Source organism: Vombatus ursinus, unplaced genomic scaffold (assembly GCF_900497805.2).
Source record: "Vombatus ursinus unplaced genomic scaffold, bare-nosed wombat genome assembly UNPS02014801.1, whole genome shotgun sequence".
NCBI classification, from domain to species: domain Eukaryota; kingdom Metazoa; phylum Chordata; class Mammalia; order Diprotodontia; family Vombatidae; genus Vombatus; species Vombatus ursinus.
Genome location: NW_020954579.1, coordinates 11215937 through 11236265, shown reverse-complemented (window position 1 = coordinate 11236265; position 20329 = coordinate 11215937). Strand labels below are relative to the sequence as shown.

Genomic DNA, 20329 nt, shown 5'->3' with positions numbered 1-20329 from the left:
AGAGAGAGAGAGAGAGAGAGAGAGAGAGAGAGAGAGAGAGAGAGAGATATGGAGTGCCAAATACAAATATATAACTGCATGTTACAACATATAAGTCTTCTAAAAAAATCAATGTTATCTATAGCAGGGAAGAACAGTCAGCAAATACAGTGACTTTATTTCTGTTTACATTTCTATTCCCAAGGTTAATTACTGATTTAATTAGGGCTCTTTGCCTTGATCAAAAGCACAGAGGTATGATGAAGATGAAAGTGTTTTCTGAGCCAAGCTCCCTGGTATGGAAACTTCTAACATATTTATTTATTATGGTTTTCAATCAAGAGAATAGTCTTTACTGGTTTGGCATGTGTAAACTTTGGGGATATAAAAAGCTCCCACTCTAACTACAATGTTAAATTTATTACATACTTGGAAAAAAAATCTTTCATAAACAATCCTTTCTGTTCTTCTTTGCAAATGGAAATGATGGTGTTTATCGATGTTTGACAAGTTCATAATAACAAAAAAGAAAAATTTTTAAATAAAATGAAATTTACAGAAATACAGATAAAAGTTGTAGCTCCTTCAGGAAAGATTCTTAGGAGTAGAGGGTAGAAGGAGCTGCCAGTATCTAGTCACCTGAAGCACATGCAATTAAAAACAGTCCACAGTATCCTCTCCCAATTTGGGAACAGCCAATTTTTGATGATGTAGTTTGGGGGAAGAAGGGAAGGAAAGCACAACATGTGCATATTCTCTTCCTCAATTTTGAGGTATATTATTTGTAATTGATTTATATAGGTTGTATCTATCTCCAAGTACTGATTTTGGAGAATTACATAGAATCTTTTTTTTTTTTTAATGAAGGGATCAATTAAACTTAAAAACAGTTTATGATATGTGAAACTTTTGAGGAAACTCTTACAGACTAATCAGAGAGGATTCTAAATCCTAGGATACCAACCCAAATTTGTAAATGTAGAATTCAATTCAATTAAAAAAACATTTATTAAGGGCCTACTACTCAAGGCGATGGGACAAAGCGATGGGAATACAAACAAAAACAAAATAGTTCTTGCCCTCCAGAAGCTTACATTTTCCTGGAGACATACAAAATATAAATAAATATAAAATAATTTGAAGAGAGAGAGCACACCAACAACTGGGGATAATCAAGGAAAGCTTCAAGGTTGAAATGGAACCAGAAACAAGCCTCGAAGGCAGATAATGATTCTGAAAGGAGAAGAGGAAGGAAGGAATTCCAGGTATAGAGGACAGCTTTTGTGAATGCTCAGAGGCAGTTAGTCAGTCAAGCATTTATTAGGTATCAAATATGTGCTAAGCCATAAAGATTGGAATGCCTCGTTCAGAGAAATAACTAGCAGTTCAGCTGGCCTTGAATGCTAAGTGCATGAGGATGGAGGACGGTATGGTATCATGTGAAATAAGGCTGGGGAAGTAGGGTGGAGTCATCTTGTCAAAGGATTTAAAGGCCAATTAATCAATGAACAAGTGTTTATTAAACACCTACTTAATATGGGCCTGACAATCATTCCAGATTCTGAGGATGTGAATAAAAAGAATTAGAAATCCCTTCTCCAAAGGAGCTTACAAGTCTACAAGGGAAGAGAAGTATATAAACATATACAACATAAATATTAAGTGAATAAATAAAAACAAATACAAAAACTGGAGAGGTGGGTTGGAGTCATATTGAAGTAACAGGGAGCCACTGAGTTGGGGGTAGGGTTGAATTGGATAGAACTGAGCTTTAGGAATATCACTTTGGTAGCTGTGTGGAGGATGAGATTGGAGTAGAAAGAGGCAGGGAGTCCAGTTAGGAAGACATTACAATACTCCAGGCTAGAAGTACGAGTGTCTTAACTAGAATGGTAGCTCTATGAGAACAAAGAAGGATTTGAATGCGAGAGATGTTGGGATAGAAATGGCAAGATGTAGCAAGTGACTACACATATGGGTGAGAAAGAATGAGGACTCAAGGATGACAGTAAGGTAATAAACTTTGGTATCTGAAAGGATGGTATTGCCCTTAATAGTAGTGCTTTAGTTCAGAAGAGGAATGGGTTTAGGGGAAAAACAAAGAATTTTTTTAATAAACATATTGAGTGTAAGGTGTCTTAAGGAACAATCATTTTGAAATGTTCAGTAAAAAGGTGGTGATGTGGGACTGTAGTTCAGGAAAAAGTCTAGAAGAGTGTGTATATCTACCTATATCTATCTATTTATCTACCTATCTATATCTATATCTATATCTATATATATCTCATCTGCAAGGAGATAACTGGAGCCATGGTAGCTTATGAGGTCAAAGCTGATGAAGAAAGAGAATATTGAGAGAAAAGTGGCCTGAGAAACGAGACTTGGTGTGCACTTAATCATCCAGAGATACTGATAATAATCCAGCAAAGGAGAATGAGAAGTAGACAGAGATACACCACCCTAAAATGAGCCTGAACTCCTCCAGAATTTGTGGAGACAAAAAAAGATCATGGTTTTTTGTTTTTGTTTTTTGCCAGTCAGTTACATTTACTAGGTACCTTAAGCTGGAGGATCATTGCCTACTCCTTGATTACTCAGAAAGCAATTCTAAAACAGTCTAGTTTTCTATGGATTGTACCTTGTGAGAACTGATGGTCTTCAAGTCATCCTGCTACAGAGAATTCAGGCAAGAGACAGTTCCATGGGCTGAATGATACTGGAAACCAAAGTCCATGCTGTGCACATGCCCCTCAAATGCAGATGAATGTTCATATTCCTTACCTTTCTTCCATAAAGACACTGGTAGAAGATCACCCCCACTGACCAGACATCAACTTTATTGGAGATCTTTGGTGGTTCCTTCCCAACCACAAAACACTCTGGTGGCAAATACCTGATAAGAGAAAGGTAAGAGAAATTCTTAAAAAATAATTGTGCCAAACTAAGACATTCATCAAGAAGACACCTTTTATTTTTTAAGAAAAGGTGAGAAGTTAGGTTGCTGTAATATATATTAACAACCAATCAATCAATAAATATTTAAGCACCTAATAAATGTCAGACACTGAGGATACAAGTACAAAAAATGAAAATTCCTACTCATAATGAGTTTGCATTCTACAGGTGGATAATCAGGATAAATATAAAGTTAATAAATATAAATATGTACAAAGTAGTTAAATAAAAGGTGGTTTGGGAGGGAAAACACTAGCACTGGGGGTTGGAGTGAGGAAACAATTCTTGAATCTTAAAGGAAGAAGGAAGCAAACTGCAGGCAAGGGGGAAGATCAAGGCAAAGACATAGAAGATCATATGATGACAAAGAGAAGGCCAGTTTGGCTGGATAAGAGTATAGTAGGGGAAGTAATACAGATGGAAAGAAAGCCTGGAGCCACGTTGTATAGGATTTTAAAAACTAAACAGAGGAGCTGCCATTTTGTCCTAGGGGGCCAGAGTAAGCCACTGGAGTTGGTGGAGTAGGGAAGTTATACAGTCAGATCAATACTTAAGGAAAATTACCTTCACAACAATGTGGATAATGGACTGGAGTGGAAGAGAGACTTGAAGTAGGAAGACCAATCAGGAAGCTGCTACAATAAACTAGTTGAGAGGTGATGAGGGTTTGAATTATGGTAGGAACTGTATGAGTAGAGAGGTCAATTAAGGGATGAAGTCAAAAGCCAAACTGAAAAAAGTTGAGGAGTAAGAGAAGAGGAAACAGAAACAATGAGTGCAGATAACTTTTTCAAGGAATAAAGGTGAGAAAGGGAGATCAATATAGTATTTATAGCCTGAGGGAGATAGTGGGACTAGAGAAGATTTCTGAAGATGAGGGAGACTCGTCATGTTTGAAGGTGGTAGAGATGGAGCTAGTAGATAGGGAAAAATTGAAGATTCAAAAAAAAACCCAAAACAAAACCAAAACAAACAAAAAAAAGGGGGGGTGGTGATTGAGGATACAACTTGCTAGAGAAGTCAGGAGGAGATGTTTACATTTAGAGAGGGTAGCCTTGGCAAGGAGAAGGGCTAACTCTGTTAGACACTGGGCAAAAGGAGTATAGAATGGGAAATGATGTCAAGGGATTCTGAGATGAAGAGAATGGAAAAAGAGTTCATGTCAAATGGTCTCTTTTTTTCCCAGTAACTTCTGTAGAAAGTTTCTCTTTGATTTATTTTTTTCAATAACTTTCCCAACTGATGGGCAATCCTCGGTTTCCAGGTTTAGCTACAACAAAGAGACACTATAAATATTTTTGTATGTGTGTCCTTTTCTTCTTTCTTTGATTTCTTTAAGATATAGGCCTAATGGTAATATTGTTAGGTCAAACAGTACACAAGGTTAGTGACTTTGGGTAGTACAGCTCTATATCACTTTCCAAAATGGCTGGACTAATTCACACTACATTAGTGTGTCTATTTGCTCTTAGCCCCTCCAACAGTTGTCATTTTCCCTTTTGTATTATCCTTTGCCAATTTGATTAGAGAGAACCTCAGAGTTGTCTTAATTAGCAGTTCCCTTATTTTTAGTGACTTAAGAGAATTTTTTTGCATGTTTTCTGAGAGCTTACATATCTTCATTTGAGGGCTGTCTATTCATATCCTCTGGTCATTCATCTATAGGAAAATCTCTCATTATTATCAGAGAATTCTATGACTCTACTCTCCCCTTGCAATGAAGTTTGTTTTGCTTGTGAATCTTCCCCACATCAATCCTCCCCCTTAAACCTCTTTTTGACCCCATTTCCCTGTTGAGTTAATGTATATCTACACTTAAACTGTATGAGTATGTATGTGTCTGTTCAAATAAGAGTGAGGTTCACCTAATGACTAATCACCCACCCCTTTCTCTATACTTGTATACTATTCTTCTCATGCATACAGATAATAAGAAATACTAAATTCTTTCCTTTTTTCCCCACCTTTCTTCCCTAGTGTAGTGTTGTTGTCGTTTCCTTTTCTTTCCTCTCTTAAGTTCATCAAGACAGAATACTCCCAAGACCTCTGTCTTATAAAACTGCTTCTATTAACTCTTAAATGCATAAGGGTTCTGAAAGGACATCTGTTTTTTCTTCTACTGTGAGAATGTAAGTACTTCATCACCATACAGCCCTTCCAAATATAAAAACTTTTCTAAGTTTTTCTTGATTCCTATGCTTGTATTTCACAATTATTACTAATCTCTAGTCCTTTCATCAAGAATGCTTTAAAATTCTCTTTTCAAATTTTCCCCTGTATGAATATATCCAGATTTGTAGGAAAAGTTATTACTGGCTGTAAACTTTTATCTTTTTTTTTTTTTTTGGAATATAAAACTTCAAGATTTCCTCTCTTCTAGAATAGTAGCTACCAAGTCTTGCATGATCCTGACTATGGGATTCCTTGGTTCCTAAACTCCTTCTTCCTTTCTGTTTGCAGTTTTGGGGGGTAATGAGGGAAGAGGGGAGGGTTGACCTGTAAGCTCTGGATTTTAGGTATGACACTCTTGAGAATTCTCATTATGGGGTTTCCTTCAGGAGAAAAGGAATAGATTCTATTTTCACTTTGCCCTCTGGTTTTAATAATGATCTGGACACTCTTCATTTATGATTTCTTGAAATATGGCACCTAGGCTATCTAGGGTCATGGTCTGCAGGTCATCCAATGATCATTAAATTCTTTCTCCTCAATCAACTCACATTTATTAGGTATCTACTATGTGCCAGGAATTGTGCTAAATGCTAGGATTAGAAAGAAAGGCAAAAAAACAGTTCCTCCTCTCAAGGAGCACACAGTCTAATGGAAAAGACTGCATGCAAACAACTATGTACAAATAATCTATATACAGAACAAATTGGAGACAGTCAGCAGAGAGAATGTATTAGAATTAAGAGAAGCTCAGAAAGGTTTCCTGTAGAAGGTGGGATTTTAGCTGAGACTGGAAGAAAGCAGGAAGGCAGAAAAGAGAAGGGAGTGTTGAAGGTATAGGAGATAGCCAGTAAAAATGCTTAAAGTTTGGAGATGCAATATCTTGTACAGAGAGCAGCAAGGAGACAAACGTTCCCAGATTGCAGAGTATGCAGAGAGAAGGGTAAAAATACTGAAAAGACAGAAAGGGATTGGTTTATGAAAGGCATTAAAAAACAGATAAAGACTTTAACATTTGAATCTGGAGGTGATAAAGAGCTATTGGGTTTAGTGAATAGAGAGATCAGAGTCAGGCCTGCACCCGACCAATTTGACAGCTGAGTAGAGAATGGATGGGACTGGAGGAAGACACTTGAAAGACCAACCAGCAGCCTATTACAAAAGTCCAAAAACATACAAAGGTGTGTTTCTGCCTACAAATGTGGAAAAAACAAGACTTAACAACTGACTGGATATTCTGTGTGTGTTTGTGTGTGTGTGTGTTTTTAAGAGAGTGAGTGGAGGACAACATCCAAGTGACAAACCTATGTGGCTTGGGAGGATAGTAGTACCCTTTCCTGAACCTGTTTTTTCAATCAGTTGCGGTTTTTTGGGGGGGAGGGGAGAGGCAATGTGGTTTAAGGGACTTGCCCAGGGTCACAGCTGGTAAGCATCTATGGCTGGATTTGAATTCAAGTCCTCCTGACTCCAGGGCCAGTGTTCTATTCACTGCACAATTAGTTGCTTTTGGTAGTAAATACTTTATTTTAAAATTTTTTTCAATCTTTTGATTTAATTATAAGATTTCTTGTTTCACTGTCATCGATTTTAGTTTATTCTAATTTTTAGAGAATATGTTGCGAGGATGTTTTTCCACCTTCTGTTCTAAACTATTTATTTTCCTTCCAATTCCTTCCATCAGAGCTTTTTATTTCACTTATAATTTTGCTTTTTATCTCCTACTTCATTCTCTTCCAGGTACTTGTGTAATCCTTATGACTCAGTCATTTTTTTTTCTCTGAGGTTCTACTTATACCTACTGTGGAACTATTTCTTGGGAGTCTATGGATCCAAAATAGTTCTTCACAGTTTTCAGTGTTTTTTGTTTTCTCTCACATCCAACTTCAAATATTGATTCGGAACTTTGAAGTAAAGCTAGGCTTAGCCCCCTCCACACTTCTGAGTGGAGTGGTTGGGGCTTTGCTTGGTCCTGGATCCCAGCTGGTGATTTCTACTTCATGACTGTTTGGGTTTGGTACTATGAACTTTTGTCATCCTTGAGATGCTTCAGCCCCATATCTACTGTAAGGGCACTAAGCGTTTCCCTACAACCCTAGGGTGCCCTTGACTTTCCCTCCAATCCTTCTGTTCCAGGTGGAGAAGGGTATAGGTTTGTCCTGGACTGTCTCTCTGGTTCACATGGGCAGGCTTCTGTCTTCTTTATTTGGGCCCTTGTTGGCTTTTCTAGGAGAACCTTCCCAGTTCCCACAGGTTTCTGGGTGTCTTTTTCTGCAATGCTGGGCTGGAAAAGGTGCTTACTGAATCTTTCTTTCTGGATTTCTTGAAGATTATTAAGTTTGGTGCTCTCTGTAGATCTTTTCTAGAGCACCTGTGAGAGCGAGGCTCTTCTGCCACTGTTCATGTAGTCATCTAAACTGCAAGAAGTCACCTCATTTATTCATTTAGACAACCATCATTTATTATGTACTTACTAATTGTAAGACACTGTATGTCTAAGATAAACAGAGATTTGGGAGATTCCAGACAACTAAGACCTCTTTTTCTCTCACCCACTAAACTCCTTCTGGCTCATGCCTCGTCACCACTGCTGGGAATACATGCTACATTAGTACTTTTACACACTCTCCTCAACTTTGATAAATTTTACTTTAGGAGTCACGTGATGAAAGATAGTCACCACATTTTCAATCAATAACAAATATCCAGGGAGCAGAAATTCTCAAGGAATTTTAGGATGGCCTTATTCTGTAAGCACTGTTTCTTCTGAAACAGTTTAGTTCTACTGAAGCCTTGCTCCTTCGGAATTCCAAAGGTTTCAGCCCTGAGGTCAATCCAAACCTTCTGTTCAGGTCTACTACCATGACTCACAGACGCACAAAATGTCTGAGTTAGAAAAAGATTCAATCCTTTAATTCACAGCCCTTACTTTACACATGAGGGCACCAAGACCCATAAAAGAGATGTGCCCTACCCAAAATTACCAACTCAAGGGCAGCAGAGTGTGAAACAATGAGAAAATATAGGTCCTAACATGTATCTACTAAACCTAATCCCTGTGTTCTTTTTGCCTGATGCCATTTCAAACCACGCTCCTTTAGTTAAAACGGTAGAAAGAAATAAAATCACAAAGATTTCTAAAGCCCATTGTCAGAGAGTGCCATACATTTTTCCACTTTAAAAGTGAACTGGTACTTTAACAGAAGGCCAGTAAAGCAAGTTAGAGACAAACAATTAAATTTTAGGCCGCCACAAGTAGCACAATGCAACTTTGGTCTGAATTCCTAACGCTGGCCACTACAGAGACTAGACAGCTAACCACACCAAATTATATGGTATAGAAGGTAAGTGTTCATTGGCAGTCCAAAGACCAAACAAATAAAGGTCCATTCATTTCTGAGCAGCTTGATCCAAACTGCAGCTGGAATGTGGAATTCAGAAGATAAAGGATCAATCTAAACAAATTTCAAAAATTCATATACTAAGTTAACTCTTAACACTCCCAAATACTGCACCACTACAAAATCCTAAACAAAGTTATTTTCTAAATCTGCAACTTCTAGCTTGATTTCTGAACTAATGTTCCCATGTATTAAAAAAGTAAGTTTCAGATATTCAGGAGAATTTTCTTTCTTAAAATTAATTTTCCCCTTAGCTAAGACCTTTAATTACCTTATAATTTTTAAAATTTTGCAACAAAAATCTTTACCCAAAACAAACATTGTAGAATCCAAGAGACAGGGAAGAAGGAGAAAAGGAAAAAGGAAGGCAGAAAGTAGAAAAACAGAAAACAGAAAAAAAGTAATAGAAAGCAGAAAAGAGTACAAATATAGTTCTCTTAAAAAAGAAGAAATATGTGCACCAATGACCAAGCCTGTCCCTGAAGAAGAAGAGGAAAATATAACTCCTTCCCTTCTTTGGTAGAGGTCTATCAGTAAGGAATGATGAATAATTTGTAAGATTTGGTGTTAGTCTTACTGAACTACTTCCCCACCCTCCATCGCTATTTTTTGTTAAAAGGTATGACTTGGTAGGTTGGGCAATGGGGATGGATGTATTTCAAGATGATGGGAATGCAAGATGATAGCAATGAAAAGGCTAAATAAAATATTTTTTAAAATATTATTTCAACTTTAATTTCTCTTCTAATACCTAACTTACTTAACTTACAAATGATTTAAAAGAGGAGAAGAACGAATCTATCTAAATACAAATCCATAGGACATTGACCAACTCTTTAAAATAAGTACCAAGACAAAAAATATCTTGGTTGCTACAGTGGAAAGTACACTAGACTTTGAGTCAGAAGTCCTGGGTTTAAATCCCAGTTCTACTGGTTATTAGCACTGGACAAGTCACTTAAGCATTCTGAACTTCAATTTCTTTAATTGTAAAATAGTCAATAAAACTTACCAATACCACAAAAACAAAAATGCTTTATAAACTATTGGAGCACTCTATTAGCTATTTAACTCCATATAACAAAAAGATTCCCTGCTATTTTTTGTGGGCACATAGCCCACTAGTGTAAAATAATATTTACAAAAGCATAAATTTAAGGCTGGAAGAAATCTCAGAGGGCATCAAGTCCAAGCTCCTCATTTTACAGAGGAAGTTGAGAAACAGAAAAGTTAAGTGACTACCTAATAAAGGCCTCTGTCATAACAGATGTTAACCTATCCAAAGCAATTATTATTCCTTGTAATTCTAAATTTTTATAAAAATTCTTATTAAGACTGCTTAATATTTATCTCTATTCAAATAGTATTATATCTATAGAATTACTGGTCTAAACACTAAAATTCATTTTCTTTTTTCATGATTCAAATTACTCCAAAAGAAACTCAAATTGAAGATTTAATACTTTCATAAAATAAAAGGTAAAAACCAATTTCTAGAATACCTAAGAGCAGCTATTGCTGAACAGACTTAACTAACCCTGACAAGAACACCACCCACAAAAACCACCACAATGAATAAACATTTTGAAAATGCTGCTTCTATTTTTGACCGGGCATTCCGCAATATTATTTAATAACAAATTTTTACTGTAGGTTCTTTATGCACACACGCTTGAGCAAAATTAATCCAAAAAAAAGCCTTGTCTGGAGTGATAGTTTAGGGAGAAAGCCAACCCCTGAACAGTGACTGAACAAGGAAAGGGAAACAGAGATAAAGCCAAGGCTAGCTCCTCCAATAGGCCATCTAAAAAGAAGGCAAAAATCAGAGATTGAGGTAGAAGGTAGAGCTTTATTCCAGCCCTGCTGCATGCCAGGGTTGTGGAAGATGGACGCAAGAAAGACTAGAAACCAGCAACCCCACTGGAACTGTGGTATGGTGGCAGCAGCGACAAGCAGATTACAGAAGGGATAGGATCAGAGTCTAGCAAACTTATTCAAGAATCCAAGAGAGGGCAAAATCTGCCCCTGAAACAAACTACCAATCCATAAACTGAGATGGGAGACACTAAGCAGAAAACATGATACAACATGACACTGCAAAAGAAATAAAAGTAGACCCTCCAGAAAAAAAGAATGGCTTACCCAAGAAGACTCCAAAGTGGATGGAAGAAATGAAGCAGGAGATAAAAAATGAAATTAAAGATCTTTTGGAAAAGGATTGGAAGGAATAAACAGTTTAGAGGAGAAGGCTGAAAACATGACCTAAGTAGCAGACTTTCTGAAAAAAGGAAAAGAGTAAATAGAAATCAATGATTCCATGAGACAAGAAATATTACAATAGTCAAAAGTTTACTGAAAAAATTGGAAGAACATGTGAATTAATTCATCTACCACCAAAAACAACTAACTAAGAAAAGATGTCAAGGAAAGATAATTTAACAATAACTAGACTCCTTAAAAACTATGGCCAAGCAAAAAACTTGGACACTATATTTTAGGCAATCAGAAAACCGCACAGAACCATTAGAATTAAATGGTAAAGTAAAAACTGAAAAAGCTCACCAATCACCTCCTGACAGAAATCCTAAATTGAATACACCTAGAAAAACAATGTTACAGCCAAAACTCAAAGCTTCCAGGTCAAAGAAAAGATTAAAAAGAAAAAAAGTTTAAGATTTTAATTCCTTTTTGTGAGATAAGATAGATTTTTTTGTTAGATAAGGAAAGTTAAGATAAGACACAGCCCCAGCTTAGACAATGAGAATCACAAGGATTACCCATATCATTTATCTCTGCATGACACTTTTACAAAAACTAACCATATGCTAGGGCAAAAAAAACCCTAATAAACAAATTCAGAAAAGCAAAAATATTGAGCATACCCTTTACTGACCATAACACAACAAAAACTTTTTAATCAATAAAGGGAATTTGGAAAAAGGATTCTAACTTAAATGGTGACCAAAGAGATCAAGGAGGAAAATGACCCATATGTACAAAGAAATTTATAGCACCTATTTTTGTGGCAACAAAAATAAAACAAAACAAAACAAAACTAAACTAAACTAAACTAGAAACTAAGGGGGTGCTGATCTATTGGGGAAATGACTAAATAATTTATGCTATATGAATATAAATTAATATTATAGGACCAAAAGAAATGACAAAATAGATGGTTTCAGAGAAAACTGGTACAGTCTTATATGAACTGATGCAAGCAGAACCATGGGAACCAAAAACTCTCACTACAAAAAGCAAAAGAGAGAGAAAGAAAGAGAGAGAGAAAGAGAGAGAGAGAGAGAGATTAATAAATTGGGCATGCAATTAAAAAAGAAAAAAAAATTAAAAACCAAAGCAAACACACACACACACAAAGAAATTTTTAAAAAAGATAAAATTTTTTAAAAGTTTAATTCATAAAATTAATAGCTTTACTAAAAAATCCGATTTTTTTAAAAGGAGAAAAACCAAGTTACCATGTCACTCCCCTACTCAATCAACTCCTATGGCTACCCACCCATTTACCTCTAGGATAAAATATAGACTGCTTTATCTAGTTTTTAAAGTACTTTAGAACCTGGAATTTTAATCCTACCACATTGGAATTCTCTGTTTTTCATCCATAACACATCTCTAGAATGCACTTCCTCTTTACTTCTGCCTCAAAAATGTACCTCTCCTCCTTGAAGACTCAGTTCAGGTTCCATCCTTCTACACCAAAGGTTCCCAAACTTATTTGGCCTACCACCCCCTTTTTAAAAAAATTACTCAATGCCACCCTGGAAATCTACTTTCTTTAACCCTTTAATGGGTTGTTTTTTTTTTAATGTGTGTCATTTCAAAAAATATAAAGTATATGTTTTTTAAATGACAGACCTAAAATTTAATATTTTGTTGTAAATTTGTGGATTTTTTTCCTGCATTGAAATTTTGATAACACAACATCACGTCATGTAACCGTACAGTAACGTATTGTAAACAAGTCATTACGCGCATACATTCCTGCCAATGCATGCTGAACTTCCCACCTGCCAACACTTGCTTGTTAAGACCTGTGGGCAGACTACACAACACCTTCCCCAATTGCATCCAAGGCTACTACTGCCCCCCTCCACTGTTCCAGTGCCTTCCAGGGGGCAGTACTGCCCACTTTGGGAGCCCGTGTAAAAATCTCTATGAAGCTTTTCCTAATCCCCCTTAATTGCTAGTGACCTCCTTAACAAACTATTTTATATATAACTATTTTGTAATTGTTCACTTTATATTTATGTCATATATATATTTACACATTTGTTCTTTCTCCCACTAGCTTGTAAGTTCCCAGCAAGTAAAGACTGTTTCACATACAAGGTTTTTAATGCTTGTTCACTGACTGACTTCAGAAAACTGATGACGCATGCTTCCAATTCTCTTGGCAGAAAGATGACTAACAGTACATAGTGAGAAGTAGATTTTCAGGTAAGTCTAATGTATTGTTTTGTTTCACTTGGCCATATTTATTTCTTCCAAGGAACTGCTTCTATTTGGGGAGCTTGGGAGATGGTTGGTAATGATAGTGATAAAAGAGAGAAAAAAGAAAAGTATGCCAAAGGAACATTACAAAACTCTGTTATCAAAATATTAAATGTAATGTACATTTAAAAAATTTAACTACATAATTGTTCATATTCCATATATAATCCTCTTTTCTGGTTTGGGTTTTGTTTGTTCGTTTGTGTATGCTGAAATGTCCATGTGTTTAGGCTTAAGTTGATAATAAAAAAGAAATTTTTAGAAAACCACATTGACAGTAAGGGTTGGGGTGGAATTTGGGGAGTGGGGGAGATCTTCACAGACTTTCTGATAGCCTAGATCTATATACAACAATCACACATAAGAATGCCTCTGCTGTAAGAGATGATGAATAAAAGTAATTCAGAGAAATAAGGCAAGGTTTGTATGAATTGATATGGAGAACTTACACAAAGAAAAGTAAGCAGAACCAGGAAAACAATTTATATTGTGACCAAAATATTGTCAAGGAAAACATTAAAAGTCTTCCTAATTCTGAGTAATAATGGGCTGATGATGAAGCATGTCTTTTGTGTTGTTTTTGTTCAGGTATTTCAGTCATATCCAACTCTGTGACCCCGCTTGGGGTTTTCCTGGCAAAGATATTGGAGTAGTTTGTCATTTCTTCTCCAGATCATTTTACAGATGAGAAAACTGAAGCAAATGGGGTGAATTGACTTTCCCAGGGTCACACAGCTAGCAAGTAGCTGAGGCCAAATCTGAACTCAGGTCTTCCTGACTCCAGGTCCCGTGCTCTATCTACTGTGCCACCCAGCTGCTTCATGTCTTTTGTATCATGGCAAAAAGGTGGTGGACTACAGGTACAGAATGAGCTATATGTTTTCAGACCTGACAAAAGCATGTGTTTATTTCACTTAACTGTATTTGTTACAAGGGAGGACTATTGGTGTGAAGTAAGGGGAGTAATTGTGAAGCGACAATGACAGTTTCCAAAAGAGAAACAAAATTTTTTAAAATAAGAAAAAAAAGGGGGGGGATTGACAAAAGCCTATACCCAAAGAGCAATGTGCCTTGCACTCTATGAAAAGGCAGAGGTGTACAACCTCTAACTCTTCATCCAACTGAACTGCCTTTTTTTCCCCCAAGGGTACACGGCACCCAAAATTCACCTCTGATCTTCCTATTTCTTAGGTTCAGAGTCGGGAATTATACGCAATTTTAAAATAAATATCCTGATGATGCAATGGATGCTCTCTCTCTGTGCAACATTTACTCCAAAGGAATGACTCTCTAATTGCAGAACTGCAAGCACTGCAATAACTGGGTAAGGGAGATATTTTTGGCTATATAGTGCTCTTAGTGTCTCTCACATATGTCATATAAGCAATAATATTCTTCCACTTATTAACGCCAATCCTAAAATTATGACATAAGCAAATTATGACTTGACACTAAAGAAAACATATTTCATCAAAATACCTGCCAAAGTAGGGAAGAAAATAAGACAAATTTATAGAAGCAGAAAAAACCAATATTGTATTTCAATAGATAGTAACTACATGAACAGGAGAGATTTGCTTGACTTGAGCTTTTTTTTGTTTTTTTTGGCCAATTATCAGAGTCAATTATTATTTACAAATGCTTTAGTTGAACATGTTAGTGATCCCACTTATTTTAAAGCCCATTTCAGCACAAACATGACACTTACCAGTAAGTACCAGCACCCTGTGATGTCAGCTCCATGCCATCAACTGAATTGTAACTATCATCATCCATAATCTTAGAAAGACCAAAATCTGTGATTTTTATCTCTCCACAAGCTGTACCATTTACTAGAAGAATATTACCTAAAAAGAAAAAAACTCTATGAGTAAGAAGGAACACAGATTAAAAGAAAAAATCACACAAGTGACAAGGGGATAATTATATCAAAATTCATACAAAAGTGAAAAGGTGACTCCCTTGAATAAAGCTATTGGCATTTAAATGACATTAAATGGCAGATTTTTATTTTCCAGGTAAATGAATAAACAAATTATCTATAGATTTGTCATTTCTCTGCCAAAGCAAAGTACAATTGTAAATTTGGTCAGAAGGTGGTAGATTTTCTTATGAACTTTCAATAAATCTCTTTAAACCAAATGGATTGTTTGGAGCAAGATTAGGGAAACACATAAAATGGAATCAAAACTAGTACAACAGTGACACCTAGCGCTCCTATGAGAAGTTTGAGAAATATGGTGAATATGATGCTAGAAAAAAAATCCCAGGACACCCAAATGAAAAAGTCACTTAGTTACAATCTTATTTTGTGTTCTCTAGATCATGTTCTGACATTGATGTATGTGATCTAGGATGCAGATATCAGGAAAAATACTAGAAATTAAGAAAAAGTTGTAGCTTTGGCTCAGGAAAGGAGGTGAATGGGAATTGCTCTATGAACCCCAAACAAAACAGCTATTGAAATATATATGGAGTCAAATGAAGATTTCTAAAGGAAATGTGAGTAGAAAAAAGCAGTACGCCACAGGATAGGGAGAAATATATCTAAGCTACATGTATTCTATTTCTCTTTGGTGATGAATGTAATGTCTCTGCCCTTTTGTAATGATTATTGAAGTTAGTTTGCTCTAAGCTGAATCAAACTAGGAATGCTCAGAAAAAGCACTACTGTTTAGACATTCCCCAAGAAGACCTAAAAATGGTAGAAAATGCTTCCAGAGAATAAGAGGAAGAAGAAAAGTTGGAGTCAGCTAAAGTTCCTTAATTACACCTCCATATCCAAATTCCCTGACCCTAAAAACAAATACTTAGCTTCAGATTACCTAAAACCACTTGAATCACTTATGCTTAGCAGGGCACACAGGGACCTCTCTCCCAATCCCTACATCTCCAGCCAGGTATTAACAGGATTCTTTGGCTCTTGACAAATTATGTTTATAAAATAGAGGTTATTTATTATAATCCCAAGAACAATAAGAAAATCTAACAGTTCTTCCATCTAGCAGTGAAACCTACCTGGTTTGAGATCATAGTGAATGATGGGAGGTTTGATTTCATTTAAGTACTTTAAAGCATTCACAATCTGCATAATAATGGATCGGGCCTCTTTTTCTGACATTAACTTGTGCTGTTTAAGGTAGAAGTCCAGATCATTTCCCTCACAGTACTCTAACACTGTACAAAACCTAAAGGTAAAGAAATAAAAGGAAAACATTTATAAATATTTAACATTTCAATTCAACTCAAACATTAAATGATTAGAAGTAAAGTAAAATCATCTATTAAGACTTTTCTACAATTCAGAAAAATGGCCTCTCACTCCTTTTTCCATTCCTTCCCTCCCTTTCCTTGCTATTTCTTTGCTCATCACAAACCACAAGCCATCTATTCATTTATAGGAAGACCAACTTATAGAATCCTCAGGTCAAGAATGACCACAATCAAAGACACTGGACTCTGATACTGCTCTGAGGACTTCTCTGAAAGAAATTTTGCCTTGGTCCACCTCTTCTGAACAGAGAGTCTAAGAATGTTTATACTGCTTGCACTCAAAAACTTTAATGCTATGAACAAGACATTATTTGGAAGAGGTTCTTTAACAGATGCAGGTAATTTCAGAACATAAATATAGAAGTACATGTATCTCTCACTGTTTTTGAAGAATCTGATTTTTATCTTCAATAACACTGAGAGAGTGAATTTGATTAAGCAGAAAAGGCATTGGATTAGGAATCAGGTAACCTGGGTTGTAATAGTACCAGTTTGGCCAATAACATGACTATGTGACACGGAATGAGTCACATCGAGTCCCAGTTTCCTTGTTTATAAAATGAGGGGCTGAGAGGAGATAAGAGTATATGAACTTTAAATTGCTACTAGTCCCAATAACCTATGAATCTATGTCTAAAAGAATCAGCCACAAAGCAGGATAACAGAATTTCAGCATAATATGTAAAAAACATGTCTTACTGATGCTTCTAAGATGGTATAATCAAAGTTTAGAAAATTTTCATTTCTTAATTTACACAATGTGGTATTACTTCAGACAACTTCTGGAATACATGAAAGATATCTAGGTGTCTACAACAAATCAACCTAAAATGGACCTATATCCTAAGGAACTATTTTTAAAAATCAGACAATACAGTGCAAGACTATGATCAGTTAGAGATTCATTATATAAGCACTCAAAATTATCTCACTTGGTTGTTACAAATGAGATAATGTATATAAACTTGAAAGTATATATTTCAGTTATTACTATTATTCTCTTCTTAATGGCACAGCCTATCCATTAAACACTTACTAAGCACCTACTGTAGGCTAGACATTGGATTATGCAGTGAGGATACAAACACAAAAGTGAGACAATCTGGGTCCTTAAGGGGTAAATTACATTCTACAACAGGGAGAACACAAGTAAATATAGTGGTGTGAAAGAGAGGTAGGCAGGGAAAGGAGATGGAAATGGTCAGTAACAAAAAGTGGAATCAAGAAAGCCCTCTTGAGGGATGTCACAGCTGAGCTGAGTTGAGCTTTAAAAGGAGATAAGCAGATATGAGGAAGAAGAGCATTTCAGGAATGGTGGAAAAGCCAGTACAAATGCAGCGTGCATGAGGGGGAATAATGTGGAAGAGTGTAGAAACAATGTAGATAAATAACATGAAGGACTGAACCAAGTGGTGTATTTTAACTCTAACAGCAATGCATGAATAGCCACTGAAGCTTCTTAAGTAGTGACATGGTCAGACCTACTCTTGGGAAATATCAGTTTGGTAACTGTGTGAAAGATGAATTTAAAAAAGAAGAAAATGGATTTAGAGTCCACTTGGGGGATGGGGAAAGGGAAAGAATTATAACACTCCAGGCAGTGAAGGCCAGTATTAGGGTAATTGTATGAATAGAGAAGGGAATGGTGGATCTGAGAGATGTTGAGGATCTAACAACTGAATGGATTCAGGCGGTAGGGGAGAGTGAAGAGTTGAGGATGACACCTGGGTTGCTAGTCTGGAGTGCACAGTAAATGGAACAATGGTGGTTTGCTTGACAGAAATAAGAGAAACCAGGAGAAACAGAATTAGAGGGAAATAATGATTTGAGTTTGATACATATTAAGTTTGAGATGCCTGTGAAATATCCAGGTGGAAATGACAAGCAGGAAAAATTGGATATGTAGATTTGGGAGTCATCTGAATAGAAATGATATTTGAACCCACATGAGCTGATAAAAACCCACCAAGACAAGATGGTGGAGTGGAAGCAGTGACTCGCTTGGGCTCTCCCCCAAACCCCTCCAAATACCTATAAAAAAATGGCTCTAAACAAATTTTAAATCAGCAAAACCCACAAAAAGACAGAGTGAAACAAATTTACAGCCCAAGATAACCTGGATGGTTGATCAGAAAGGTGTATTACACCCGGCTGGGAGAGGAGCATGTAGCAGGCCTCAGAGGACTGAATCCCAGGCAGCTGTGGTAGTTGCCAGACTTCTCAACCCACAAACACCAAAGACAAATTAGAAGGTCAGTGGGAAAAGTCTGTTTCCGCGGTGGAGAGACAGAGAAGCACAGTGGGGTTCCAGCCCCGTTCCCCCCGCGGCTGCCTCCTGAGCTTCCAACCCACAGATTGAGGGGGAATCAAGTGGCTGATCAGAGGGGGATTATAGGGATCTCTCTGCTGGTGCTGAGGCAGGATTCTCTTGCTTTGCCCATGCTTGGATCTGAGTCACAGCTCTGGGTGGCAGTCCTGGGGCAAAGAGGAGCCCTGGCGTGGTGGAGTTTGTAATGGCTGTGGAGAGGGAATCCTCCTCACAGTTCCAAGACAGAAAAGAGTGCTTGTGGTCACTCACAGACCAGAGCACAGGCCAGGAAAGGAGTAAACACCTCGCCCTTGATCACAGCACCCTGGAAGAACTGAAAATTTACGGGTCCCTAGAAGTATCTCTGAACACAGTTGCACAAAACCCCTGAAGCTTGGGACAGTACATTCTCCACAATGGAAACAGACTCCTACCTTAACAAAGAGTTTATAACTCAAATAATTGGCCGGGATCATGAGCAAGCAGCACAAAATGAGTCAGACTATATTACCTTACTTTGGTGAAAAAGAAGATCAAAACATACAACCAGAAGAAGACAAAGAGGCCAAAGCTCCTACATCCAAAGCCTCCAAGAAAACTGAATTGGTCCCAGGCCACAGAAGGGCTCAAAAAGGATTTTGAGAAGCAAATAAGAGAAGCAGAGGAAAAACTGAGAGTGATGCACGAAAATCATGAAAAACAAGTCAACAGCTTGCTAATGGAGACCCAAAAAAAATACTGAAGAAAATAACACCTTTAAAAATAGCCTAACCCAAATGGCAAAATAGGTCCAAAAAGCCAACGAGGAGAATGTCCTAAAAAGCAAAATTGGACAAATGGAAAAGGAAATCCAAAAGCTTAATGAAGAAAATACTTCCTTAAAAATTAGAATGGAGAAATTGGAAGCTAGTGACAATCTGAGAAATCAAGGCACTGTAACACTAATCCAAAAGAACGAAAAAATAGAAGAGAATGTGAAATATCTCATTGGAAAAAAAACTGACCTGGAAAATAGATCCAGGAGAGAAAACTTAAAAATTACTGGACTATCTGAAAGCCATGATCAAAAAAAGAGCCTAGACATCACCTTTCAAGAAATGATCAAGGAAAACTGCCCTGATATTTTAGAACCAGAGGGCAAAATAGAAATTGAAAATATCCACCAATCTCCTCCTGAAAGAGATCCCCAAAGGAAAACTCCTAGGAATATTGTAGCCAAATTCCAGAATTTCCAGGTCAAGGAGAAAATATTGCAAGCAACCAGAAAGAAACAATTCAAGTACTGTGGAAACACAATCAGGATAACACAAGGTTTAGCAGCTTCTACATTAAGGGTCTGGAGGACATGGAGTGTGATATTCCGGAGGGCAAAGGAGACAGGACTACAACCAAGAATCACCTACCCAGCAAAACTGAGTATAATCCTACAGGGTAAAAAATGATCATTCAATGAAATACGGGACTTTCAAGCATTCCTGTGGAAAAGACCACAGCTGAATAGAAAAACTGACCTTCAAATACAAGACTCAAGTGAAACATGGAAGAGGTAAACAGGAAAGAGAAATCATAAGAGACTTATTAAGGTTGAACTGTTCACATTCCTGCAGGGAAAGATGCTATTTGTAACTCATGAGTCTTTTGTCAGTATTAGGATAGTGGGAGGGAAAAAATTATATGTATGTATAGAGAGATAGATAGATAGATAGATAGATAGATAGATAGATAGATAGATAGA

General features: G+C 36.7%; 1 protein-coding gene across 3 annotated transcripts in view; it reads right to left on the bottom strand.

Moving 5' to 3' along the window:
* The window catches only part of TLK2 (tousled like kinase 2), a 168750-nt gene that overhangs the window by 6875 nt on the left and 141546 nt on the right, over window positions 1-20329 (bottom strand). For all 3 annotated transcript variants that reach the window (XM_027872944.1, XM_027872946.1, XM_027872945.1), the window contains 3 exons: window positions 16032-16201; window positions 14722-14860; window positions 2761-2872 (listed from right to left, as the gene is read on the bottom strand). In XM_027872944.1, the coding sequence (XP_027728745.1) occupies window positions 2761-2872; window positions 14722-14860; window positions 16032-16201 (421 nt within the window). The remainder of the gene's footprint in view (window positions 1-2760; window positions 2873-14721; window positions 14861-16031; window positions 16202-20329) is intronic.